This window comes from the organism of the source record quoted next, unplaced genomic scaffold (assembly GCF_019419815.1).
Source record: "Pyrus x bretschneideri cultivar Hongxiangsu unplaced genomic scaffold, Pyrus_bretschneideri_v1 Contig16, whole genome shotgun sequence".
Taxonomy (NCBI): domain Eukaryota; kingdom Viridiplantae; phylum Streptophyta; class Magnoliopsida; order Rosales; family Rosaceae; genus Pyrus; species Pyrus x bretschneideri.
Window position 1 is genome coordinate 3,378,571 of NW_025999457.1, and position 27,559 is coordinate 3,406,129.

At 37.9% G+C, this 27,559-nt stretch overlaps 4 protein-coding genes across 9 annotated transcripts in view; 1 reads left to right on the forward strand and 3 right to left on the reverse strand.

Moving 5' to 3' along the window:
• LOC103934681 overlaps positions 1-27,559 on the reverse strand; it is a 59,991-nt gene that overhangs the window by 31,363 nt on the left and 1,069 nt on the right. The gene's annotated exons all lie outside the window — the stretch shown is intronic.
• On the reverse strand, positions 4,909-11,993 carry LOC103939097 (disease resistance protein RPV1). The gene is made up of 6 exons (XM_048580974.1): positions 11,409-11,993; positions 10,061-11,153; positions 9,543-9,815; positions 9,002-9,424; positions 8,045-8,881; positions 4,909-5,223 (listed from the first exon to the last, which is right to left on the reverse strand). The coding sequence occupies exons 1-5, from the start codon at positions 11,882-11,884 to the stop codon at positions 8,057-8,059; spliced, it is 3,090 nt and encodes a 1,029-aa protein (XP_048436931.1). The 5' UTR covers positions 11,885-11,993; the 3' UTR covers positions 4,909-5,223; positions 8,045-8,056.
• On the forward strand, positions 18,195-21,880 carry LOC103939104. Of its 5 annotated transcripts, none has more exons than XR_007257154.1 (5): positions 18,195-18,740; positions 19,054-19,170; positions 19,406-19,737; positions 20,083-20,178; positions 21,554-21,880. XR_007257154.1 is itself a non-coding variant. In XM_048580984.1 (2 exons), exons 1-2 carry the CDS (start codon positions 20,083-20,085, stop codon positions 21,854-21,856), a joined length of 399 nt encoding a protein of 132 aa, XP_048436941.1. In that variant the 5' UTR covers positions 19,772-20,082; the 3' UTR covers positions 21,857-21,880. The 5 variants fall into 5 exon arrangements, 1 of the variants encoding a protein (XP_048436941.1); XR_007257155.1 differs by lacking the exon at positions 21,554-21,880 and having other exon boundaries at positions 19,406-19,488; positions 19,564-19,737; positions 20,083-21,085; XR_007257156.1 differs by lacking the exon at positions 21,554-21,880 and having other exon boundaries at positions 19,417-19,737; positions 20,083-21,086.
• On the reverse strand, positions 24,505-26,794 carry LOC103939106 (disease resistance protein RPV1). Of its 2 annotated transcripts, XM_048580976.1 has the most exons (4): positions 26,517-26,794; positions 26,149-26,359; positions 25,538-26,070; positions 24,505-24,948 (listed from the first exon to the last, which is right to left on the reverse strand). In XM_048580976.1, exons 1-4 carry the CDS (start codon positions 26,760-26,762, stop codon positions 24,919-24,921), a joined length of 1,020 nt encoding a protein of 339 aa, XP_048436933.1. In that variant the 5' UTR covers positions 26,763-26,794; the 3' UTR covers positions 24,505-24,918. The 2 variants fall into 2 exon arrangements, with proteins under 2 accessions (XP_048436933.1, XP_048436932.1); XM_048580975.1 differs by having other exon boundaries at positions 25,538-26,359.

Below are 27,559 nucleotides of genomic sequence, written 5' to 3' on the forward strand. Positions count from 1 at the left end.
AATGTCAGAACCACCAGTGATCCCTCATCACCACAAAATCCAACTACTAAGCCCTGGAGAGGTGCAAAACAAAGAGCGTGAGTAGGCAAAAATAAGGGTTTCTAAGACCTTCGCTTTTCATAACATAATAACCCCTTGTAGTGAAATCCTTGCTGCATCAAAACACAACCCAAGCCTTTGTGTGTTGGCATAAGTGTAAACTTCAAATTCACCGTTCTCGTCAAGAAGTACAAGTACTGGAGTGTGAGTGAGGCGATATTTAAGTTCTTGAAAACTATGCTCATGATCCTCATTCCACTTAAAAGGCACACCCTTTAGGATCAACTTAGTAAGTGGGGCAGCAATTGACAAGAAATCTTTCACGAATCTTTGGTAGTATCCTACCAAACCCAAGAAACTTCAAATCTCGGTAACAATCTTTGGCTGCTCCCAATTGAGAATGGCAAAAATTTTCTTGGGATCAACAAAGATTCCCTCGACCGAGATGATGTCGCCTAAGTAACTAACAACTTTCTCTTTCGTAACCTTTCCAATAGCAACCTTAGAAGCCAAACATGTTCTTGTTCACTCTTGGAATATGTCAAGATATCGTTGATAAAGATCATCACATTTGTCTAAATAAGATTGGAAAAACCCTATTCATCAAATCCATGAAAGCCGCAGGAGCATTTGTCAAACTGAAAGGCAATGCAAGGAATCCATAATGACCGTACCAGGTCCGAAATGCAGTTTTAGGGACATCCTTAGCTCGGATCTTCAATTGATAATACCTCGATCTTAAATCAATCTTGGAAAAGACTTCCGCCTCTTTGAGTTAATCAAACAAATCATCTATCTTCAGTAGAAGATATCGATTCTTGATTGTCACCTTGTTCAGTTGATGATAGTAATGCATAATCATATACTACAATCCTTTTTCCTAACAAACAAAACTAGAGCACCTCAAGGTGAGATACTAGGTCGAATAAAACCCTATCAACCAGTTCTTGTAATTGAATTTTCAATTCTTTTAACTGGATAGGTGTCATATGATACAGAGTAAGAGAGATGGGATTAGTACCTGGTAAAAGATTGATGGTGAATTCAATCTCCCGATCAGGGGAAATCTAGGTAGATCATTCAGAAATACATCGAGGTACTTATTTATGATCGTCATATCTTCAACATTAGGGACTTCTTTTTCTTTAACCATGACATGAGCAATGTATCCCGCATATCCTTTAGACAAGAGTCTTTTAGCTCAAAATTAAGAAATAAGACTATTAGGTAAGATCTTTCATTCGCCCTGGAATTCAACATATGGTCATCCAGGTGGACGAAAGATTACCAACTTCCAAAAACAATCAATGCAAGCATGATGTCTCAATAGGCAATTCATACCCAAGATAAGGTCAAAATTTACCATATGCAGGGGTACAAGATTCGCTTCCTTGAGTACTGCACTCACGAAGATCGAACAATTTCTAAATTCCCAATTGATTCGAATAGTTTCTCCCGTAGGAATAGATAATCCAAATTCATGATCTAATAAATGGTAGTTCCCAGATCAATTAAAAAACTCCAACAAGATATCCAAAAGCATTCAACGTACTAGTGATAACATTAGGATCCTTATCGGCCTGTTGATAATTCATTGCAAACAGATGATTCTGCGTTGCGCCACCCGAACCACTAGAAGTAAGTTTGCCACGAGATCTCAAAGTCTGACCCTGACGACGCCATTGGTTAATCTAACTCCAACTACCAAAAGTTCCACTGCTGGACTGTCCCTAAGAAGTATTCTGCTGAACAAATTGCGGAGAAGATTGTGGAACTTAAGGCATAACAGGTTGAGAAAATTGGTGAATAAGAGGATAGGCATACAAACTGGGCTGAAAAAAACTGCTACCCATAAGAAGGTAAGGTGCAAGTTACTAATATGAATTATGTGGAACTTCAGGTTCAAGCTGCTGAGTCATTTCGTAAGATATCCCCGAATGTTGCCTCGGATAAAGGCAATTCCTCTGAAAATGTCCTGGCTAACAACAATTGAAGCGAAGTCTCGTACCCGATCTACATTCACCATGATGGTATGTGAGGCAAGTAGTGCAGAAAGGTATGTGGTCCTTAAAAAAAAAGCCACCCCAAGATCCGTTGCCAGAGAATAAGCCACTGCTGGTAGAACCCATGTTGGCACGAGGTGTAGTATTGTTAGATCCGCCGCTAGTAGACCCATAAAGCTGACCTTTCTTCTTAAACTTTGCCTTACTCTTCATTTCGCCGATGGAAAATGCTTCTTTGATATTTTTGGCCTTGAAATTACTCTTAAATCCACTAAACTATCATCCACCACGACTAGTGCTCGCTTGCTTACCCTTCGCTGTCTGCTTTTCCTTCTTCCAATTAATCATTTGTTCAACCTGCTGAGCTATGTGGAAAGCTGTCTCATAAGTGACACCGTCACTAACAATGGCACAAGTGCACAACTCTGGATTAAGGCCAGAAATAAACTGCTTTCTCTTCTCATCAGCACTATCTCGAATACCTGGGCAATACTCTACCAATTGCCGAAATTCTCGCTTATAGTCGACAACAGACATATGCTCTTGCTTAAGAGCCAAGAACTCTCATCTCCTAATAGCTTGAACCTCAGGACTAAAAAAAATTACTCTTGAACCGCTATTTGAACAGATCCCAAGTCCAAACCTCATCGGCCATAATGTTGCGACGCTTCGTCTTCCACCAATTCTTAGCGCTGTCAACCATGAAGAAAGTCGTTGTGCTTACTTTCTAGTCCACCAGACATCTCATAACCTCAAGGACATCATCCATGTGCTCCAACCAATATTCAACTTCTTACCCGGCTTCACGACCGTCAAGAAAGTAGGCACCATGACTGATAAGCACATATTTTATTACTTATTTTACCCTGAAAGTTACATTTTATGATGACATGTTGGATTTAAACAAGAGGAATTATATGACTTTGAGTTTTTATAGTCATACTTATGAATAGGATCAAAATCATATTAATTTCTTAGTTTTAATATAATCATGTGGTATGTTAAATGCCTATGACCATGATTGAAGTGTGGATTATGGATTTAAGATTTAGAAAATACATGCTTAAATTTGTTTTACTTCAATCTCTTTGCAAGTTACTTATTGGAATAAAATTGGAGGATGTCCATTTGGAAAATACAATTACCGTTTCGAATCAAGTAGAGAATTGAAGAGGGCAATATGAAGGTTATGGTTGTGGTTTTAACCTTCGTCAGTTACAGAGAATGAAAGAAGGAAGTTAAGGGGAAAGACAAAAGAAACCAAAAAGAACAGCTGGAGTTCAATTGGCATTAATTTGGAGATAATTGGGGCTGCTCATTATGGAAGAAATGAATGAAAGAGGGAAGAAGAAAAGGAAGAATAAGACAAGCAGAAGAAGGAAGCAAAAATGGGCAAGATAGAATGAAAAAACAGAAGAAATGAGGGAAGAAGAAAAGGAAGAATAAGACAAGTAGAAGAAGAAAGCAAAAGCGGGCAAGACAAAGAAGGAACAAACGGCTGATTAATATAGTTAATTGGCTGGTCATTACTCATTAAAGAAATAGAAAAAGAAGAGGAATTAAAGTGAGGCAAACTGCTCATCATTCAACAAGGAAAGAAAAGGAGAAAAAAGTTGCGACAGGTAGAGATCAAGGGGAAGAAGGCAGCAATAAAGCAAGAGATTTTCAGGCTTTTCTAAACTTATTTTTCTTTCAATTTTATGAATTCAATAATATTTCCAATTACGTTCCAGAACTAATTTCTTTTCACTAGGGCTACAATGTAGCCTAACTATGAATTCTTAATTTCTCAATTTAATTATTTATGAATTTTTCATTCACTTTGAGTATCATTTTGCTGTGCTTATGAGCTTAGTTTTAATCTTGGTGATTGGCCACCACCTTGGTTTGAGTTGAGTGTATGTGATGCAAGTTAACGCAGATATCATGTTGTTAATTCGGTTTTAGTGTCTTGCATAGGGTACCATGAATTCCTTGATGTGGATGCCATACATTAGGTTTCATGCGGTCTCTTAAGTAGTTCACAAATCGTTAATGAACTCGTGTGTGTTTAGTAATCTAGATGACACAGATTGTTAGCACATATGAGTATACATAGTAATCTAGATGTCATGGATACTATATGAATTAAAGAAATTAGACTGTCAATTTGGATGATTACTCATTAATAATTAACTGTAGGAATTGAGTTGGATTGGTTATGGTGAATCGGATGCTCTAGTGTCTATCGTAATTGATTTATAATTTGATTTCTTTGTTGTTCTTGTCATTTATTTAAGCTCATTTGATTATTATTTACGTTTACAATTTCAAAGTTCTTTCTCAAATCATCAATTTTTCCATTTCAATTCAAGTGCAATACAAATTAAGTTAGATAATTAGAATTATTTCAATCTTAGTTGGAATGATCTTATGCTTGCCTACTATACTACTTTACGATTCGTACACTTGCGAGCATTAAAATTTGGACTTAATTGGGTTGATTTTAGTTAATCTAATTTTGGCAACAATGGCTCACAGCAATTTTCGCCTAAGTGCGACCACGATTCACATTTGGAATCAGTTGGGCTAATGCCTTAGTTAACTGTTGTAATCCCGGAATAGGAATACGTTCACACTTAGGCGGCATAATTTGCCAAGTAGACATTAAATAATTAGCACAATTACTTGCATCATACAATGCAAATGTATGTTTTCCCTAACCATGCTTTGATACCAAACTGACACACCCCGACCCCAATAACACAAGTTATAGGCCCATAATGTGTTGGCCGACACTAAATTAACCATATGACCCCATTGAGAGATGACATCATAGACCAACTTAATGACGAAGCCGTAGTAAGATATTTATGATGTGCAAGAATTTGAACAAAAACATTTATCACTAAGAAATCCAAAGCTTCTACAAGTTCACTTATCAACCTCCCCACTTGGGGACACAAATTATCTCGGGATTAACTCTCGTTATTATCACATCACATTAGAGCAGCTAGAAGTTTCACACAACCATAAACACATAAAAGTGTAGTGTTACGCATAATCAAAAGTGTGATCATACAACTATTACAAATAAAGATAAAACTTAGTAAATGAACCATTACCCTAAATCCAAATGATGAAAGCCTCATTGCCAAGCCCACTCGTCACCACCAGTGTTCTCTTTATTTTTCTTTACGTCCTGAAGGGGTCGACAAAACAAAATGTAAGTGGACCAGTTTTATCACATTTAAAATCATTCAACATGATAGTCCCTATTTTGAAAACATATCAAGTGAAAACTACATACATAGTAATACTAAAATAATAGTAGTCAAGATCAACTCAATCTTGCTCGTCATATCAAAGAAAGTAAATCAATCACAAATAACGTAATGTATAGCAAGCAGGTGAAGTGACATCTATCTAATCGATATCTAGCGTCTAGTAGCACATTCTAGCCTCTACTAGAAAGAAGGTACCTGCAATAAGTCATACGGTCATAACTAGCTATATATATGATAACCATGCAGTGAAAATAAATCACCAATGATCTCAAGATACCATCTAAATACAATTCAAGCATAAGTCTTATAAGACCCCGAAATATCACCTCTTTGAAGTGGACATAACATAAGCCCGCACCCTATGGCAAGACTTAGAGTGAATTGAAAGCTAAGCCTAACCTCAAAGAGGACCAATCTAATCACGTGATTCCCCGATATTATCAAATACAAAATACTCAACTCCGGAGTGAACCAGGTTAATCCAGGGTACAGACTCCACCAACTCTTCAGGTACTAGGGTGCGCATGCTAGCCTCCACAGTACCTTCTGGGCCACGTGATGTGCCAGGTGACACAGTCTGGCGCAGCCACTCCTCTCACCCACGATGGAGAACAGTCAAAGTGTCCTTCTCCGATGTGGCGTTCGTATGTCAGATCAGTCGCCTCGTCAGACCCTTTATTCCCGAACATGCAGGAGAATGTTGAGTGACGTGGACCAACTTCGCAGGAGGCCTATAAATATGCATGTTGACCCCTTACCACATGTAAGCCCATCACACCCCAGAAATGCACTTTACACCACTCTACAATCATTGACTTAAGCATCGGGAGCCTCCATGCCGAGAACGGCACTCAGACTCACGGTATTGGCCTGTTCTTCATCTACAAGTTTCATTCCACGGTGCTGGAAAATCGGTTCCAAGAAGTCTTATCAAAGACTAACATAAGTAATATGCATCCGCATATAAAGGCATATAAATATATATATTTATATATAATCGTAAAAACATTTAGGTTTTCAAAGGAATCCACTCACAAGTAAAGCGTCCCTCCTCAATAGGCTCCTTGCCTAAACTCTTTCGATCCTCTAATAAGCTTATAATAATCATATAAAGCTAAGTTAATCTTTAATCAACATTTTATGGAAAATTGCCAAAAACTACAATGAATTTGCACAAATGAATCGTGTCATGTGATTCAGAACACCGAAAACCCATGGCTAGGTCACGGGTCCTGCACGTGCCGCAGCGATTGGGTCATGCACCGTCACACGCCGCCGTGGGCCATTAACGTCGTACTCGCTGCCGTAGTTCGACGAGTAGACTTCACACTTGCCATTGTCGGTATGATGAGGTTTTAAGTGAGTTAACGGAATATACCTGCTCTGATAGTAGATAACGGAATCTCAGTTCCCGCTATTAAGGTTAACAGATGATCATCACTCGTCACCATCGCTGGTTGCCGGATTCTCGCCGAAAACAGAAGAAAATTCCAGATTTCAATTAGGACCAATCCGAGCTCGACTTGAAAGATTTGAATGCCAAAATTTTTGTAATTTAGTCCTAAATATGATCAGGAACTTACCTAGACCCTTTTTAGGACGATGAGAGGTTAAATCCACCTCGATTTCAACGAGTGAAGATAAAAACTCACATGCAACTAGGTTAATTACCTGGGTTCGATTCCAACGGGGTCCGTGCACCACTAGACATGAACTCGCCGAAGTTCGTCCGTTCACACTCGCCGGGAACTAGAAAAAGATATATGGTGCATGCAGGGGTTAGGACTCGATTATGGAGTTCAAAACCTCATCCCAATTATCACAAAAACAACTGGGAGAGAATAGACGTACTAGGACACCCACCGACTTCAAACTCAACAGCATTTCACCGGAATTCGTCGATGGGGCTAGGTTCGAAGGTACAGAAAATTGCAGAGGTCGAAACCCTCGAGTTTCAACATAAAACTAACACAACGGGGTGAAAAACAACATGATTAAACCCGGAAATTCAAAGGATAGACAGAGGCCTCACCTTGTTAAGTTTGAGAGCTTCAAGCTCTCGGGTTCAATGGTGTCGAGTTCCACACTGCACCGATCTCACATGCAAGACTACCATTGTGATCCTTGCATCCCACAGACTTCGAATATGTAAAATTTAGGTTTGATTTGTGAAGGTAAGTGAGAGTGAGAGCCTTCTTCTCTTGGTGCTAGAGAGCAATGTTTTAAAAAGCTCGCCTTAGGGTGCGCCTGGGCGCCCTGTGAGACTGGACTTGAGGGTTGCCGCCTCTGTTTTAAGGGAGTGGGCGGAAGGCGTTGCCAGAGCTGCCTAGGCGTGCCTCAGGGGATTTTTATTTTTTATTTTTTTTACTCCCAAACCCAAATTTTGGGTAGGGTTTTATTGTCTCATACATCTTCCTCCCAAACCCAAGTTTCGAGTTGAGGCTCGAAAATTAATTAAGACACTCACTCAGGTAAATTAATCATTTCACATGTCTTGAGAATAAAATACAATATTTCAAAAAAAAAAGTTCGTAACACTTTTGGCATCGAAAAATTTTTAAATGGGTAAAGTCAAACATAACTAATGAATTTGCTGATGTGTATTCTAGTCAATGAGTTTTATTCGAGTAAAAAACTTATATTGAGTTTTATGTCAACAAAATTAAGTCTCAGATACTAAAGTCATATTTTCAGTAAAAAAAAATCTTCTAATGGCTCCAGTTCTGTTTTACGCACCTTTTTTTTCTCCTAGTCCATGCAGCTGTTTATTGGGGCATCAATTTCTTGTGCATTTCTTTCAACACCGTTAGACCTCAGTCTTTTACGAGATCGATTCTCCTCATATGAGAGTCTCACCTCGTCTTGCGTAAGATTGACATCCTTGTCATAGCCCCGCCTTTTACGAGATCCATTCTCCTCAGATGAGAGTCTCACCTGGTCTTGCATAAGATTGACATCCTTGTCATACCTCTGTCTTTTACGAGACAGATTCTCCTCAGATGAGAGTCTCACCTTGTCTTGCATAAGATTGACCTCCTTGTCATACTCACTGGAAAGTGTCATAGGATTGGAAAATTCATCGACTACATTTTCCTGCTCCAGGTAAACCCCTATTTTCTGCACCCTGAGATGAATATCGTCTGTACTCCCGTGTCCTACAAAGTGCGCACCAACATTTATCTTGTCCCCACCGTTCACATTGAGCGTATTGTTTGATAAACGTCCCAGCCAAATATAACTTTCATGGCGATTTAGTACGGTGGCATACATTGGACAGCTTGAAATCTCAGTTTCTTTGGTACGATTTTCAACACGGATGCAAAGTGAATCACTAGATTGGGAGTCGTCGCAAGAATAAACGATGCACAGAGTCAATGCTTTTGCATCATCACCAAAACATTGCGGCACAACTATTTCTTCCTTAGGGTCAAAGTATGTAAACCCTGATGGAAGATCATTTCCGGGGATGAAAAGAGAAGAAACTATTTCATCCTTAGGGTCAACGCATGTAAACCCAGATAGAAGATCATTTCGTGGACAAAAAAGATCACCATTTCTGCTCACGCCCCATCCCTATGCCATGGAGTAAGATTTGTACAAAGAGTTAATAAATGCATGTATGGATAAGCTGTATACGGATGGGTGCACAGAGAGAGAGAGAGAGAGAGAGAGAGAGAGAGAGAGAGAGAGGACCTGTAGGATTGCTTTTCTAAAAGCAGCAGTGAGATTGGTGCACCCTGCCATATGAATCCTTCTCATGGTGTTTAACGACTTATGCAAGCCTAGAATCTTAGTGAGTTTGGGGGAGTGATTCAGATGCAGTTCTACCATACTCAACATTTCTGAAAAATCTGGCATCTTTTTCAATGCAATGCACTCATCCGCTTTCAGGATTTCCAAATTTGTTGGTAAATCTGGGATTTCCTGAAGATTTTTGCATTTTGCAACAGACAAATACTTAAGGTTCTTCAATTGTACTACAGAGTGGTGAATCTCGGACAAACTCTTACAGGCTTCGAGTATCAATATCTCAATATTTGGGATTCTTGAAAAGTCTGGTGATTGTTTCAGGTGATCACAATAACCAAGATTGAGAAACTTCAACTTTTCAAGTGACTGTGAAACAAAAAGGGAAAACAAGTATCAAAATTCAAATAGAAGAGAGACAGCATGATGTTGATATGTAAAAAACCAAGTGGAAAGAATTGATAGTTTGGTTGGGTTTGTATCGTACCACGTTGTCATTCCAGACTTTTATATTGCTATAACTCAGGTCGATGTCAACTACGTTTGGTTGATTAAAATCTTCTGGTATGGCCTGCAGAGGAAAGTCAGACAAACTTAACCATCTTAACTCTTCAGGAAGATGTTTGCAGTCTCCAGTGAACTTTACGCCTCTTATTTTGAGTAATCTCAGGTTCAGCATCTTTCTGAATGCTTCTGTACTGACGCTAAGCTTGTCAGGTTCTGAAAAATCTAATGCGATTCCTTCGATTTTTTTCTTTTCCTGTTAGAAAGCAAAAGAAACTAAAGTAAGACAAGGGTTATTTGCTTAGACTTTAACCAGTGCAGAGCACCAGTACTGGATCAATGACAAGAGTTTGCTTAGACATCAGTTTTGTTTGAACAATCAACATTAGTCATCTGTGTTACAGGGATAATTTTCAAATAATTCAGTAAATAAAATCAGAATCTTTTTTCTCATTTATTACAAACATGTATTAAATGCAATTTGATTGAAGATGTACTTACACATTTTTTCATCAATACGTGTTTTACATCCTCATGATGCCACAATCTACAGCGACTTTCAAGCTTCTTAGGGGATTTAGCACGTACGATTTCTCTGCCCGTGTCTCGAATCAAACAATGCATCATCAGATTGCCTTCTGGATCAACAGTTACAAGGCATCGCTCCTCGAGTTCCTTAATACCTATTGCTGGATTACTGTCACACCCATCCAATATTGCCAGGACATGGTGCTTGTTCATTCCAATAAAGAAACAGGATATGTCAAGGAATATATCCTTCACCTTGTCATCAGTAAGCCCGTCATAACTTACCTTAAAAATTTTGTGAGTTATGCTAGGCTGCACTCTTTTCCATTTTTTCAATGCATCTGTCCATTCACTTGTGGTTTTTGTGCATAGGTAAGAACCTACAGCTTCAAGTGCAAGTGGTAAACCCCCACAATAATCAACAGCTTCTCTTGAGACCTTGCGATATCCTTCATTAGGAGAACTTTTTCCAAACGCATGCCAACTAAGGAGCTCAAGAGCTTCCTCGTTATCCATTGTTGGTAGAGAACATGCCTCATCCACCACTACAGGTGTCTTTAGCAAATTTTGATCTCTTGTTGTTATAACAATTCTACTTCCTGGACCAAATGAGTCACGTTTTATAGCTAATGCATTTATCTGTGCCACACTGTCTACATCATCAATTATGACAAGAACCCTTATGTTGCCAAGTCTTGTTTTTATCTTCTCCGTCCCTTCATCGACTGTACTCACATTTATGTTGGCCGATCTCAAGATTTTAGACAGAAGCATGTTTTGCAAATCAACCAATTTCTCATTTCCCACATTTTCAAGAAAACATGCACCATCAAACCTGTGCTGGTATGTGTTGAAAATGGCTTTCGCAATTGTTGACTTACCTAGCCCGCCCATCCCCCAAATTCCAATTATGCGAACAACATTTGATCCTCCAACATCTAAATAATTACTGAATTTTTGCAGGCGAGAATCTATTCCAACTGGATTTGTGGCTACGTTTAAGCATCCATTCTGCAGTTTTATAGCGATCTGCTCAACAACTTTCCTGATAAACCTTGCTTCACGCCTGGAATTAAAATTCATAATTAAGAAAAAGTAAGATTTACTAGTTAAACTTCTAAACATTCATTAGGAGTGTGTAAGAGTCGAATATACTAGTTAAACTTCTAAACATTCATCACCAACACACTAATATCTAGAGAGATAGATCAAGCGTTTATATATTAATCCTCGTATCAGAGTTTCAAAGCTTTGCGATTATATTTTGAAAAACAGAACGATTCAAAGAATTACTTGTTAAAGGAAATAAGCAAGTTACTACCCGTTATTCACTTGAAAATGCTCGCCGCTCAACTCTGCAGCTGCAGTAAGAGCGTTTCTCCACTCCCGGACCTTTTCTTCCGTAAACCTCTGTTCATGGTTCTGAAACGCGGTTGCAAAACTACCAGTCTGATGCCTGACATCTGAAGGATCAACATCGTAGAAAATTGGGAAAACAAATTGACCCTTAGTTCTTCTGCACTCCATGATCTCCACCAGCTCCTCAAGACACCATCTCGATTCCGCATACCGCTTTGAGAACATGATGACAGCAAGCCTGGACTCTTTGATTGCTTGCTTCAGTTTTTCTGTTATAGGATCCCCTCTAGGCAATTCGTCCTCGTCCAGAAAGACATTGAACTCGTAGTCTTTTAATCTAAGGTAGAAGTGGTCCGTGAAGCCCTTGCGTATTTCACCTCTAAAGCTCAAGAACACGTCGTACTTGCTGCCCGGGTTCTCCATCTGTTCACCGATCATGTCTGACCGGAACTGCAAAATGGAACCAGGATCAGATGGTTTTTGAATCGAACTAGCAAAGGAAGTCAACTACACATTGACCCAAAAAAATAAGAACCTTACAATAAACCTAGAATCGCTATCACATACTCTTTCTCTTTTCTTTTTTTTTTTTTTTTTTTTTTTTCCGGGTATAAACGGTTAATATTATTGCCATAGAAAATTTACAGAACAAGGCTAACAAGGGCCCACACTATAAATACAAAGCAAAAATTGACCTTACAAAGTACACCTCAAGGGCCTAAAAAAGGGCTAAGGCCCAAAAACAAACGAAAAGCTCCTTCGGCTTTTCCGTTTTTGCTTATTATAATAATATTATTGTTAGTGATGTAGAATAATTTTAGATTATAATATATTTATATGTGCTTTTATATTGCTTTGTTGATCGCTTAGTATAAATTTTACTTGTAACATTTTAATGAACTTTAACGAAAAACTCTCGGTATTGTTTATTTTAACAAAAACTACATTTTTACACTAAAAAGTCAATCCTGGTACTATTCACTTTACCTTTTATTTTGTCCTTATCGTTAAAACTCAAAGTTTTCAAATCCTTTTTGTTAGTTTTCTTAACATTTTATGCGATTACTTTGGATTGATTATTACAATTTACATGTTAGCAATTTAGGAAGGGAACTGTTATTAGCACTCCAAAAATTTCATTCTACGCTCCTCACAAGTGTATTTTTCTTTCTAATTATAGAAAGTTTGGAGTGCCAAATGAGATTTTAGGAGTGCTAATAACAATTCCCTTTAGGAAAATGATCATGGTACACTGTGGAAGTATGTCAAAAAGCTCGAAGGAGTGGGAAATGGAAGAAGAGGTACTGTGTTCCAATGCAACTATTGTCAAAATATTTTCAAAGGATCCTACTCCACGGTCAAGTTTCATTTGTTAAAAATGTATGGGAATGGGATTGTCTCTTGCAACAAGGTTACTGATGAAGCTTTTGTAGAAATGAAAAAGTTAGTTCGAGAATGATGGACTCTTTCTTTTTACTTTTTAAGTCGTTTGGATGTTCTTTTTAGTTTTTCAAGTTTGAAGACTAATTTAGTTGTTTAGTGGATTATCTTTTTAAATGTTTGATGTTTATCAAAATAAATTTGAACATGAATAGTATATTTGAATGCTTATTTTATAATATTTAGATATATTTATTTATTTATATTATTTTTAATTACCATATCACTGTCGTATCGTGTCTTCATTTTTAGAAATTTGACGTATTCCCCTATAGTGTCGTATCTCCATATTCATGTCCATGTCCATGCATCATAGTGCCTCAGAGATGGGAGGAAGGAAGACCCATAATCCATCAATGAAACTTTCTTCGAACGCAACCTCCAAGTAGAAGCAAACAAAGAAGCTTGTGAGAGTCCCACAAGTGACGCTGCCAATAAAGGTAGACTGAGAGAATGAGGTGGTGCGAAAACCCAAGCCGATAAGCATACTGGAGCTCTACACGCCTTCTCAACCAATCATTCCTATACTACAAGATGTATTTCAAAGTATTTACATTTTTTTAACAAATGTATAGTTTTAATAACCTATTTGCAAATAAAAATCCAGGAATTAGAGGCTGTGAATGCCAAGCTGTCATCTCAACTTGCAAATTGTTGCTGCCATGAGGTTTGTTATATATTTCTTAACAGTTTTTTTCATTGTTCTCCTATATGATAAAATCAGGTGCTTATTTACTGTTCGAAATTCGAATTTCTTATAAATAGTAAAAATCACCTCTGAACTCTTATTTCGATGTAATCGTAGAATGTTGTAGCACAATTGAATATTTGATTGAAAAATGTAGATACAAGTATAAAGAATCCGCACAAATGTCATCGATTGACCAAATTGTACTACTATCAATTTCACAATCTGTTTGCTCAAGTTTTTATTTCGAACTATGAAATATCATAGCTTTCATTATACAATCTATATATTGTTGTACGCCTAATTCACTAAACAATATAAAGGGCATAAAGAGGGTGCGGTGGCATAGAGAGAAAGAGAGATGTGTAACTGTGAGGTGTTTGTTATGTCATCCCATTATGCCTTTATTTATAGTAGTAAGGAAGGTAAATTCCTTACCCTAATAGGATTACAACTCTAATAGAATAATATCTAGTCAAAGAGATATCTCAGATATTATAGGATTTACACAATCACATTTCTAATCTAATAGGACTGCAACACTCCCCCTTGAGTGTGTAAATACTCAAGTAAATGACGCATCAGGTCTTCAACGATGAAGTAAATATACTTGATGAAGTCGTCGACACAATGAGTGAATGCGAGTTTCAAAACAACGGAAGCATGCATAAAAGGTAGAACTTACAAAACCTCGTTATGGTAAAACCCAAGGTGGGAGAAAAAACCCATAGACTAAGGAGAAAGGTGAGAAGTTGCACTAAGTCAAAATTATACGTCTTCTGGATGTAAGTAAAAGAGCTCACAAAGGTATGACCAGCCCAAGATGGGTGCCTCGTCAAAACCTAGTTAGGTAGCAAAAACCCAGTGGGAAAAGTGCTCCTAATCGTAGGAAAAAAAGTACATTAAGATTAAATGAGTATACTTTTGGAAACTTCCGTTGAGTTTGACAAAATTTCCAAATAAGAACGACAAGCATTGCATATGAATAGTTAGGCATACCAATTCCTCAGACAAGTTTTGAGAAAGTAGACTTCGGCAGAGACGTCATGTAAAGGTCGGCAAGGTTGTCTGGGATCGGCTTGCATAACATCAATCTCCTGATGCTTTGCTGATATGGTGTAGAAGCAATATCTCTTGGCGTTGACTTCGTTGATGTATCATGTCTTTGTCGGGTTGATAAATGCGGCATAGTCTTCATAGATTGTCGTTAAGACTCAACGATGGATGAAGACATCTCATGTACTTCGAATATGCTCAATAATAGCTCTTAACCATGTCTCACATGTGGCATAATGAAGTGAGGTGAGTCTTGGAATGATTTGAATATTCACAACTAAGGTTATATCGTTGAACCCCCAAGATATTACAGTATCCCTAATGGTAAAGACATAGACATTTGGGGATGTCCCTTTTGTTGGTTTGATAAGCATCTTGCATCAACATAACAAACAAGGCTGGGATCATTTCGATGATCAAGGGGTCGGATCTGCTCGGGATGTGTTAGGATTAGCCCAAATCCGTAGTACCTTCAGGGTAGCAAAAAAAACGTCTTTATTACCAATTCAGTGGTTGCATGTAGGCACGATGCTACATCTTTACTAATAGATCAACAACGAAGGAGATATCATGTCTAACATAATAAGCTAAGTACAACAAAGCGTAAAGTTGAACTCAGATATGGAACTTTAGATTCCATAACCTCTTCAAGGGTCTCATTTTCATATAGTGTATGGAAGATCATAGGTATACTCAAAAGATAACACCTTTGGGGTGTAGTTCGACTAGTAGACCAAAATACTGTCAAAACACAAAACAACGCTAAAACTTCAGGTTAAGGCATAAACGAGTTTTCCCAAGATCCTCATCTCAATTTCCATCTTTAGGTGTTAGACAGTTTTCTCAAGCTCTTCTAGAGTCTTAATGAGATGCATGTCATCAACATAAACTATGACTCTAGCAATTCGGAATATGACTTCATAGTTTAACATGCAATGGCATAATTCATATCTCTAATTGATCAAATAATCACTTAGACAGGTATACCACATCTGCCAGATTGTTTCAATCCGTAAGTGAACGCCTCAAACAAGTTGAGAGGGTGTTCCGTGGTCTTAGTTTCTAAACTAGTTCATGTAATTCTTCGAGAACTTACATGTCAATCTCCGTATCAATATTCCTATCGAGAAACACTAACCACATTCATAATTCTACAGTCAATCACAGGGTGTTTGAGAGAAACATTGCGCCGTAAGTAATGTTATTTCATTCATCTCATTACGTTTCCTTTCCCACTTGCAACACAATAGGATTACCTTGGACAGCATAGATTGTAATCTTAGTTGTCCAATTAGTTCTATGTTGTTACTAATCAACAGAACGTAATTCGAAATCGTCTGTTTTCATTTATGTCCGTAGCTACCATATAAGTGAAAACATCATCGATGATAATCTCATTCCAATTCCATATCTTATCTAAACTAGTATACTGGACCAAGAACTTCAAGTCTCAGAAGTAATCCAGATTAATCTCTTGAGGTGGAAATTATTTGAGATGACAATCGATTATGGATTCATGTTGTGTCGTGATCTTTCTCTTCTAGGGAAGTGAATCTTATGAACCGAGTGATATGTCGTGCTTTAGGCCAAGAACAGATTGATTGACCATCCGCCAAGGTACCAAGTCGCCCAACATAGGTAGCCAACACCCTTCAGGAATGTTGGCTCAACGTCCGTTAAGTACGTATATCCTTGCATGCATGTTTGTAGCTAGTATATGATCTTGTCACTTTAGCTAGATCAAAGGAATGCGTCTGGATCAACATTCTGAAAGTTAGAATACATCACACATACTTATCACACTTGTGTGGATATAAGACATAATGGGCAATGTCCATGCAAATCTACGTCGTTCTACAGGAACTTTGACATTCTTATCTCCATCTAAAAGCCAGAAGACTGTCTCATTGAAGTGACAATTCACAAAATGAGCGGTAAAAGAGATTGCATGCAAGGGTTGTAAAGAGCTTGTGCGAAGGAAAATCATAATCAACAAAGATTCACATCCTTCTTTAAGGAACCATGTTGGTACGTTGCGGTGGCGTAAACTTGGCACATGGAATGCACACCCAAATGTGTAAGTATGAAACGTCAGGTTTATACCTAGTAACCAACTGTAATGTCGAATAGGTTAGGTGGCAATGGCCTCAAAGCAGATCAACATAGTTGTGTACATGATTGCATAGCTCAAGAAACCAACAGCTTGGTGGGTTCACCAAGGTCCAGCGATCAATTAACTTTTATGATCACTCTGCGAGGCTGTTTTGGGGTGAACATGGGAATTCAATGTCCAATTATAAACCCAAAAAAAAAAATGCAATACTTCTCGAAAACCTTCGATATAAACTTTCTGGTATTATCCAATCTTCTAAACTTTCTGGCATTATCAAGGAAAAAATCGATAAGATTATCCACAAAGTAAACCAAAGTTACTAAAGAGATTCCCCCAACAAGGTCATCCATGTCAAAATTTTGGAGCAAAATTAGTCTCACATATTGATTATGAGATGGTACTCCTTAACGACATTGTTAGGGGCATGAAGAGGTGCATAACCACTGAATCTATTCCACTAAGATTGAATTAGATTCTGCAAGGTTGAGGTTTGGGAACAATATCCCTTATTCTTGAAGTTTTAGGTCTTAGATGCCAAGGATCACACTTCGAGTTGTGATGCCACACCTTGACAGGCCCTAATTCTACCATATGTTGTAAAAACAAACTCGAAATTGGATTGTGAGAGAGGCAAACCCATACTTAAGTTCGAAATGTTCCAATTGAAGCTGGAGAGGTTTGTTCGGTATGCCTCTGCGCCGAAGCAGAGCATATATTTTGGTGGGCTTGGACCGAACTGGGTTAAGCCATTCGGTAAATTTCAGCCGAACTGGGTCTATACCGTTTGGTAGACTCCAGCTGAAGCTGGGTCTATACCTTTCTCACACGTTTTTGGTAGTAATCAGATCCGAGAATTTGGTAAACTTCCACTCTCTATGCTGCTGTTTTTGAAGCGAGTTAAAAATAAGGAAGGACGAGAAAAGTATTCTCCAGTCAAAATTCAATCGGATTTATAAACTACAAAATCATACTCATGGTATGCTTCAGGCAAGAACTTTCATGATTAAACGGTCTGTAGGAGTGAGCTAAATAGCCATGGAATCCTTGTTAGGGAGTTACTTCCGTTTGTTATGTTTCAGGCATAAATCTTTGAATGAAGATCATGACAGAGGCTTATTTAGTTCTTCTATACCATTGTTGGCTACAAATGGTTTCTCAGCTTCTTGATAGTCAAGTGGAGATTCACGTCTTGTAGCCACATAAAGTGGTTTTAGTCAGAAACGTCCAAATCAATGAAATCAAACTTGCGACGGTTTGACAATCCACTGGAATGGAGGGAACAAGATTGTGAATAGTATTATGAAAAATAAAACATCCAAAAACATAAAAGTTAGAACATCCAGATTCTAAGACATGGTATACATAAAAGTCGGATGTGGAAAGATTATTAACGAGTTTAAATAAAATTTATCATAATAATATAGTCACAAATAACTGTGTGAATGGGGTGTTGAGGAGTTCCCGCGAGGAAACTCGGGTCAAACAAAACAAGGCGCCTTTTTTTTTTTCGTTCTAGGAATTTTATCAACCCGAACAACCAAACAACCCAAAAAATAATTAGAGACTCGTGAAACGAAAGAAATCAAAACAGAATTTCGAACTTGAAAAAAAAAAAGAAAAAAGAAAAGAAAGGGAAGATGGAAGCGGCGATGAGACTGATGCATCGGATGCCTCCCAAGCACACCGAGACGCCTCTATCCGCCCTTCTCTCCCTTCTCCCCCAGCACTCCTCTGATCTCCTCTCTCAAGTCGATCAGCCCCTCCTGGTTCTCCCCTGTTTGTTTCCCGAGAAATTCCAATTCAATTTTCACTTTCCATTTTCTTTCTCAAGGGTTTCATTTTAATCCCAAAAAAAAAAAAAAAAGGGTTCTCTTCAAATTCAAATTTTAAAGTCACCGTGCTGCTCTCTGGTTTCCCAAAATTCAGGATTTGTGCGATATGGAATACGGGAAGCAATTCATTTTGTGTGAATATAACAGAGACGCAGACTCTTACAGGTAAAACCCTCAAATCTTTGTCAATTTTGATGCATTGGTGTTAGTTTTCTGATGTTTTACACTTTAATTGCTACATTTTTTAGGGACATTTTAGAGGTAGCAGATCTGGCCTTGATTTGTGAATCTGGATGTTTGATATATTTTGATTTATATAACTTATTGTTTTGGTTCATATGCTGATTTAATTGGTGTGATTAGTGCAATACATGTATAACTATGTAATCTAGTAGTTTATTTTTTCTTATAATCGTTTCTGTTCTGTGAATATCGATTGTCCATGTTGATATTTTTGTGCTACTATATTTCCATGTAGATCGCCTTGGTCAAACAAATATCATCCGCCCCTAGAAGACAGCAGCCTCCCATCTTTAGAGTTGAGGACTTGAAGTTGAAGCAAACAACATCTTCGCCATTTATTGTGACCAGAGAGGTCCTTTACTTACCTTGTTCTTGTGTTATTCTTTGCATAGGTTAAACTGTATAAAACACTTCTAAAATAATATTTCTTCCATTACCTAATTTTCATAAAAAAAAAAACAAAGAAAAGAAAGAAAAATGCAAGAATGTATCGAAAGTATCGTCGTGCAATTTATTTAGCATAATGGTTCAGTTCTTTGTTTCATTCTGAAGATTTCGTATAGCTTGGTTAACCGGTAATTTGGTAGGTACTATGAAGGTGGCATTTCGTCAGTTTATATGTGCGAGGATGATAACGAAGGTTTTGTAGGCTGCTTTTTACTAAAGAAAGGTATACTGCCTAAACTTTCAATTTATGTTCTTTTACATGTATACATGCTGTTTTTTATTATTTGAGGGGATTCAGATGGCTCCAAGACAGGACAAGGTAGGAGAGGTTTTCTGCAGGTGGGGGCATGGGATGCTATACATGTGATTGGGGTAAACTCTACTTGTCATGGTAGGAACAACGTAGATCTGTGGTGAAGGTGTTCATATAGTCCTGACACTCAACCCTCTTTCACACTTACATGTGATTGAGGTATACACTTCATGTGCTTTATTTAGTGCTGACCAAAATAGGAGTTTCAACACCTTTTAGCTATTGAAAGTTATAGTGAACAACTCTTCTCTCTCTTGATAGTTGTGATAAAATAACTTGATGTACGCCAATGTAAGTGCTGTGAAATCTGTATGAATCAATTTTTTGATTGATTGTGGTATAAATCAATTTTTTGATTAATTGTGTTATATTGTTGGAGCTGATATGTTTTAAACTAATTAAACACAAGATTTGCTGTTTGAATGATCACTTAAAATCTTTTGCATGTACTATTTGTATGATATGTTGGGATGGATCAAGTACTCTTTCTTTTTGGCTTTGTAGATGAATATGCACCTCTCAATTCAGGAAGGCCATATTTGTAACATGGGAAGAATGATCGAAGAAATGGAGAGCAAGCTGAGAAATTCACTCGATCAGGTACTGTGCTTCCTTGCATGCGCACTTATGTTTCTTCATCCTGCTCTATAGTTCCGACTACACAATGTTTTGTCAAGTTATGGAACTAAGAGCCATCCATGACCTCTGAAAGCATTGGATCACCACATATTAGATGTCTCACCGGCACTTGAGCCATTGCGCAGTTGTGACTAAACAGTAAGGTTTACAATGGGCTTCATATATTTATCCTTGGAATTCAAATTGTCGTTGATCTGATGGTTTGCACTTTACGACCACCATCTGAAGTAGCGATGAGACTGCCTGACAATTGATGAAGCATATATTCTATGGCACTAACCAGGTGTTGGTTATCAAACTTGCTTAACTAAGTGATTAGGGTTCTGGTGTCCTTTGAATGTCATTATCTAGATTGTGAAATGTTCTTTCGTTTTGAGTTGTAACACTTGGTGGCCTTGTGCCATTGCACAGTGGAGAAGATGACGAGTTTGTCAATTGAAAAACGCCTTATGGATTTTGTATTTTCATATTCATTATCAAGTGTTTTCTTCTGTTAGTAAAATCATATTAGCCATTAACCCTAAACCCTACATGATACGACGCCCAGCCAAAATAACAAACCCTAGCTAAATCAGTCAAGTAGGAAGCACATGCCATCACCGGCTCTTCATTCTTCTCTGGAGAAAGCAGTAGCATGTTGCTGTATGGCTCACCCACAGCATCATGAATGGACATGGAAGCGGGAGTAGAAATAGGATCATCAGCCGCCAATTTATCATCAATTTTTCTTGGAGTTTTCTTCTTGCCTTTTGATTGCATTACAGTATCATCACAGTCGCCGCCACCATTAGTAGCCTTAAACTTTCTCTTCCTCTTCTCCGTGGTCCTATCGCTCTTTCTGAGTTGGCAGAGCAAAACTAGCTCATCACCATCATTGCCAACAACAGATGAATAGTCTTTGAGGCTGTATTCATACATAATCCAGGAACCTCTTGACGAGATGTCGATTTGCTGCTATTGTGGTGAAATCTTTTGGCATAGCCCAAAACAAAGATGTTTCCATCCTTGGGATAAGCAGCTTCAACATCGGTGGTGCCTGTCTCTCCATGCCAGGACCAATTCTTGCCTGTCTTGTAACCGATGTGGGAGCCCTTGATCTTCAACGTGGTGAAGAAATACAAGGCTTCACCATCCCTCCTGTAAGGTGTCTCCTCCAAATTTTCCACGGCTCAGCAGCTATGGTTCCGTAAAGGTTGAGCCTTGGCACAAGTTGCTGACAAGAGACGGGCAATGGCTTCCCGAAAACCATGTTATAGAGAGTAGCCTACGCACAGTTGGTGACTTTTATGATGGCATTTATGATGATTAGTTTCTCATTATTTGCAACGGTATGCAGGCCCTCGTTGCGCTTAAGAATCTTCTGCAACTCAGGACAACATCAGTTCTCAAGCCTCTCGTTTTTAAGAACTTTTGTGGGTTGGATGATGCCATGGAGATATTGAGGCAGCGACTGCAGGGTTTAATGGTGGTGGAAGACCACAGAGATTATGCTATGGATGTGCAATGCATCCACAATGAAGTGCATCGGAATTTTTATAGAAAGCTGGAAGAGGTGGCTGCTAAACTTGTTTTGGGTGGCAATCTGTTTAGTAATTTACTTTTGGTCTTAACTGCCATCGTCTTATTTTCTTTAACTTAGCGTCTTATGGAAATGATAGGTAACGTAAAATGCATCTGTGAGTCTTCCGGCCTCCAAAATGGTGGACTGCTGTAACGAAGCCACCAACTAGTCCCTTTTAAAAAAAAATTAAAAAAAATAAAGGACGGGTAACACGGGTTACCACATGATGCAAACTCAATCCTTAAATAGCATTACATACTTGGGTACGTCTAGTGCGCTTGTAATTTATGTAATGCACTTGATCTTGGATCTGTACATAGCGAACAGTTCGAAATCTGGTCTCTTACCCCAGAAGGGAAACTAGGGTAGGCTTTGGTTGTAACTTGTAGTCATAGATTGATAGGTGAAACTTCATGGGCAGAAATGTTACATGTTATACGATCTTCTTGGAAAATGAATTTATCTTGGCAGTCAGCTTATCCAAGCATCTTCGGTGAAAATGAAGTTTACTAATTGACGATTAGCAAACTAGTTTATATGCCTGTGTAAGATTAGTGGGGCGTGATGGAAGTTAAATTTTTGTTCAGTAACTAATAACCCATGTCTCATGGGGAATGGGGAGGAGTAGTTTAACTCCTTAGAAGCTTTCTTTAACTTATCAACGTACGATAATTCCATATTCTCACAGAAACCGCGTGTAGAAGCAACAAAGAAAGTTTTGAAGTGATACTTCTACACTTTGATATAAGAGTAAGACTCTTCCATGAATGAAGTTGGTGGATAGTTATTGTTGAATTGTTAAATAGCAATTTTTCTCTTTTGTACCTAAAAACACGTAGTATCGTTGCATGATTAATTGTTGGATTTGATCTAAAAACTTAAAGTTTAACCTTTGGATATGATGCTATTGTTTGGGTTGGATCTGTCCCTTGCACAGCTCCCCAGAGCTCTTGCCCGTTGGGCAAGGTTTGCTATTTAGTGTGCTGCAATATGAACTTGTTGTAAGTTTGAATGGTGCCTTTGTAGGGCCTTTGTTAGGTCGAGTCATTTGACATGATTAATCAAATTGGTTGAGTTAGGGTTGCTAGAATTCGGGATGGACACAAAATGAGGAATAGAGAGCTGGAAAATTTGAAATTGAAGATCAATTATGTGAAGAATAGTGCTAACTGTGAGAATGTGAGGACGAAGATAGATGAGCGACCAAACTATGCAAAGGGCTTATAAGAGGTTGAGTTGCTCTTCATATTGTCAATTAGTTTTATGGTGGAACCTTAACTTTCTTCATGGTATTCAAATAGGTTGACCCATGTGTAAAGCCTAATGGTCACATGTGCTCACATCCCCCTGTTTGTATTGTCCACGTGTTAGGTTTGAAAATTTGCCACATGTGAGGGGGCGTGTGAGAATGTGAAGACAAAGTCACACATTGGAGAGGGAACAAAACATACAAGGACCTATAAGAGGTGGGACTATTCCCTATATAACATATTGCCAATTAGTTTTATGGTGAAATCTCAACTTTCTTCAGTAACAATGCATGAAGATGATGATATCATAAAAATTATTAGTGGAGCGTGAGAGGGCTTTCTTAAGTTTAGGAGACAAAACTAATAATGTTTCAATAGAGAAAAATGAGATTTGATAGAAGAAATGTAATAGCTCATGTGGAGCTAGGTGTAAGGAAAGGGAATTTATTACCCTTTTGGGGAAAGTATGGGGGAATTTTTGTTATATAAGGTTTTCTGGTCGAGTGAGTATTGATAGAATTTTTCAGACTCCATATAGATTTAAGGTGAGTGATTGTTTACTTTAGTGGTGGTCCAGAGTTCATGCCCTTCGCTAACAGTTTGGGGCAGGACATTTTTAATGTGGTGATTTACATACCTCTTGTTAATTAATGTCATTTCTATTTTTTAATTCAGTGGATCAGTTTCGACTGTACAATGCACAAAAGCGAATACCCCAATTCCGGTTGATTTCTTAAGAGAGAGTCATCATCCAAACCAGAGTAGCGCCAAAGACTAATTGGAAAACTAATCATTGTCCGTACAACCAATAAAATCACTCCCAGATAGATCTTGATTGAATATCAGGATAAAATTTTCCCTCAGCATGTCTTGTCTCCTTTTTCGTCTGCTCATCGCTAGATCTTGATTGAATCTCAGGATAAAATTTTCCGCACGTGAATTAAGTTCTTCCTGCCCCATCGCTTGGCCCCCCGCCCTACCCCAGTCTACCTTTTCTGGTTTCAGGGATGGGTAGTCTGGACTTGACACCCCAGCAACTGGACCACTGACCCTTAGTGGAACAGAGTTGTCCTTGCTGAATTTAAGAGATGTCCAATGTAGTGGTTCAGCTTTAGCCGGCGAATTTCAACTTTGGTGGACAGAACGTCAAATCTGCACTTTGTAGGTATTATCTTTTGCAAATAAGCGAGGCTGAAAATAATATGTATCTTCACCAGCAACATCAATGCTAACATTTATTATTTGTTCACCAAATTCAACATTAACGTCTTTGGCTGCCATGCCCTTGGTGAATATAGTCACAACCACTTCTTCTGGCTTCTGGTAGAATTCATGCCTGTATTTTGGCTTGACAGATGCTACGGCCAACTCCAAGGGGTTCTAGATGAACGCCTCCTTCACACGCTTTTTGAGATCGGAAGCCATGGGTGGACAACTGTCGGTGTGGACTGAGGGAGATGGAAGAGTCTAGGAAAGAAGAGTATACAACTATGGTTGATTGTTGATTTCTTTACATCTTTGAGATATGAAACTAAATACAATTTATATTATTTAATAAAATAAAAAATACGTTGATAAATTAATAAAATTTTAATTTATCGAATATTTAATATTTTACTAAATAATAGTCTTCCTGGGTCTCGAGGCTATTAATTTAAAGAAGTTCAATTATATAGAAAACCAAAAACAAAAATAGGACAAAATATAAAAATAACTAAAACCTAGACTTAGATGCCAAAATTTGGCAAATATACGATATAACTCTAATAATTTCGGAAGTACAAACCTCGTCAGATGAAGTATTGCTTGGTACGGCACCAATCTCGTCATTGCCAGAGTATGCATCACCGCCATCACCATCATCCCAGAATAGATTAACTCTTGTTTTCATCACTCTTCCTCTCCCATGAGCCTCTGTAACTGTGCAAATGGAGTACATTATTTGATAATACACTTTGCAAACGGAGTACACTATTAGCTACACTAGAGGCAGAATCTCCCCAGATGTGCAAAAAGCTTTACCCTTTGTAAATTTGTAACAGTTAATCCAGGACAATACGTTTCGAAAACACAGCACGGAGTCAATCCTCTAAAATTATGACCAATAATTTGAGGCACTTTAAAATGCACATTTTTGGGCTCATGAATAACAACAAACTGAAACCACACCAGAATATCATAAATTCCATCGAGAAAAATGTCACCATGTCCGCAAGAAGTCCATCCCTAGAGCATACCATGTAAGGCCCGATTACTTTGTATAAGCAATAGCCTTAATTATGCATGCGTGTGTCATGTACATGTACAGTACAGGTCCTCTGTGGGCATGTGATAGAAAGAGGAGGAGAATACAGCTCTTAGAGAGAGATCTGTAGGATGTTCTTCCTAAAACTCAGCATGTACATGTCATTCTTATGCATAAGAAATACATGCATGTCTTAGGCGTGTCTGTGTGGATCTATGTGTGTGCGTATGTGTGTGCGTGTGTGTGTATGAGAGAGAGAGAGACCTGTAGCATGTTCTTCCTAAAATCAGCAGTGAGATTGGTGCAGCCTTCCATATGAATCCTTCTCATAGTGTTTAACGACTTATGCAAGCCTGGAATCTCAGTGAGTTTGGGGGAGTGATTTATATGCAGTTCTACCATACTTGACATTTCTGAAAAATTTGGCAGTTTTGCGAGTGCAATGCACTGATTGGCTCTCAAGATTTCCGAACTACTTGGTAAATCTGGGATTTCAACAAGATTTTTGCAATAACTCAAATCTAACATTTTAAGCTTGGAGAGTCCACTGAGGCTAGGTAGGCTATAAAACAAATTGCCATCTAGCTCCAATATTTCTAAGGAAAGTAGACTTCCAAGATCCTTAGGGATTGCATCATCAGTTAAACCGCAGTTTCCAAGACCTAAAAGTGTCAAAGAATTTAAGCCATTCAAATAAAGGAGCACAGATCTCAGGTTCTTCAATCCTGCTATTGAGGATGGTAATTTCCTCGTCATTGTATGGCTTGCTTGAAGTGTTGTCGATGATACCATCTCCCCTGGAAAATACTCGTCCTTCAGTTTTATAAATCCTGTACAGCCTTTAAGAATAAGAGTCTCAACTGATTTTGACTTACAGAAATCCCCTGGAAAATACTGAAGCGTTTTGCAGTCTTCAAGATTTACCAACGAAAGTCTTTCAAGATGCCCAATTGATGGGTGAATCTTAAACAATCTTACACAGTTTACCAATATCAGTTTTTCAAGATTTGGGACTTTGGAAAGATCTGGTGATTCTGTTAGGCAATGGGAATGACTGAGATTGATGATTTTCAGATTCTTGAGCAGCTGCTAGGGAATTAAAATAAAATAAAATAAAAATTTTAAAAAAAAGAAAGAAAAGAAAAGAAAAAAAAAATTCAAATAGAAGAGAGAGAAAGCAAGATATTGGTATTCACAGAAGCTGAAGAAAATAATTAATAATTTGTTTGAGATCGTATCATACCACATCAGTATCCACCCAAACTCGTATGAGTTTGCTATAGCTCAGGTCAATAGCAACTAGGTTTGATTGATCGAAATCTTTAGGTATGACCTTCAGAGGAAATCCATGCCAACACAACCATCTTAACTCTTTGGAAAGATTGTCGTAACTTCCAGTGAGCTTTATGTTATTGAGTTTGAGCAATCTCAGACTCTGCATCTTTCTAAATGCTTCTGTACTGAAGCTACACTCATCAGACTCTTGCATATCTAAAGCGAGTCCTTCAATGTCTTCCGTTCCCTATTACAAAAAATAGTTGAAAATTAAATACAAACCAACAACAACAACAACAGAGGAACTAAGAAAAGGGTTATATGCAAGTGAAAAGGAGATTAATTCATACATCAGAACCACAAAGCCTTGAATTGGATGGATGAACCACATGAGAGGTAGACAATGAAACTTGCACCGTCAAAACTATGATGATGTTTGTTGAAAACGGCTTTTGCAACCGTTGTCTTACCCAGTCCACACATACCCAAAATTCCAATTATGCGAACATCATTTGATCCTCCAACATCTAAATGCTTACTAATTTCTCGCACGCGAGAATCTATTCCAACTAGCTTGGTAGGTAACACTAAGTGATTGTTTCTGCTCAGTTTTCCAGTGATCTGAGAAACAACGTTCCTGATAAAATTTCTTTCATTCCTGGTTGTTAAAATTCAAAAAAGCGAAAGTAAAAATTTATTATGCGACTTCAAGATCACATTAATCACAAACTTTACATTTTGGTTTTCGGGATTTTTTTTTCAAAAACTCAAAACTGAAGTTACAAATTTAAAATTAAAATCGAAAATTGGAAACTAAATGGTTTTTAAAACTTATTAGTATTTGAAAAAAAATTTGGAAAGGAGAGGGAGGGAGTGGGAGGGTTTTTTTTTTTTTTTTTTTTTTTTTTTAATATTAGAGATATCTTTAGGCTTCACTAAAAATAAATAAATAAATAAATTTATAAAATTACATTATTGCTTATTATTTTTTTGTAGGAGAAGATTAAATAA

What these genes read in the sequence shown, in the direction of transcription:
- LOC103939097 (XM_048580974.1), bottom strand. Translation starts at nt 11,884, where the DNA reads ATGATCGGTGAACAGATGGAGAACCCGGGCAGCAAGTACGACGTGTTC. An exon ending in CATTTTCAAGTGAATAACGG is followed by an intron (nt 11,154 to 11,408) that starts GTAGTAACTTGC and finishes TTTTAATTCCAG; the next exon opens with GCGTGAAGCAAGGTTTATCA. An exon ending in AAGTCTGGAATGACAACGTG is followed by an intron (nt 9,425 to 9,542) that starts GTACGATACAAA and finishes TTTGTTTCACAG; the next exon opens with TCACTTGAAAAGTTGAAGTT.
- LOC103939104 (XM_048580984.1), top strand. Translation starts at nt 20,083, where the DNA reads ATGAATATGCACCTCTCAATTCAGGAAGGCCATATTTGTAACATGGGA. An exon ending in TGAGAAATTCACTCGATCAG is followed by an intron (nt 20,179 to 21,553) that starts GTACTGTGCTTC and finishes AACGGTATGCAG; the next exon opens with GCCCTCGTTGCGCTTAAGAA.
- LOC103939106 (XM_048580975.1), bottom strand. Translation starts at nt 26,762, where the DNA reads ATGCAAGAGTCTGATGAGTGTAGCTTCAGTACAGAAGCATTTAGAAAG. An exon ending in TTTGGGTGGATACTGATGTG is followed by an intron (nt 26,360 to 26,516) that starts GTATGATACGAT and finishes ATTCCCTAGCAG; the next exon opens with CTGCTCAAGAATCTGAAAAT. An exon ending in TTAGGAAGAACATGCTACAG is followed by an intron (nt 24,949 to 25,537) that starts GTCTCTCTCTCT and finishes CCATTTGCACAG; the next exon opens with TTACAGAGGCTCATGGGAGA.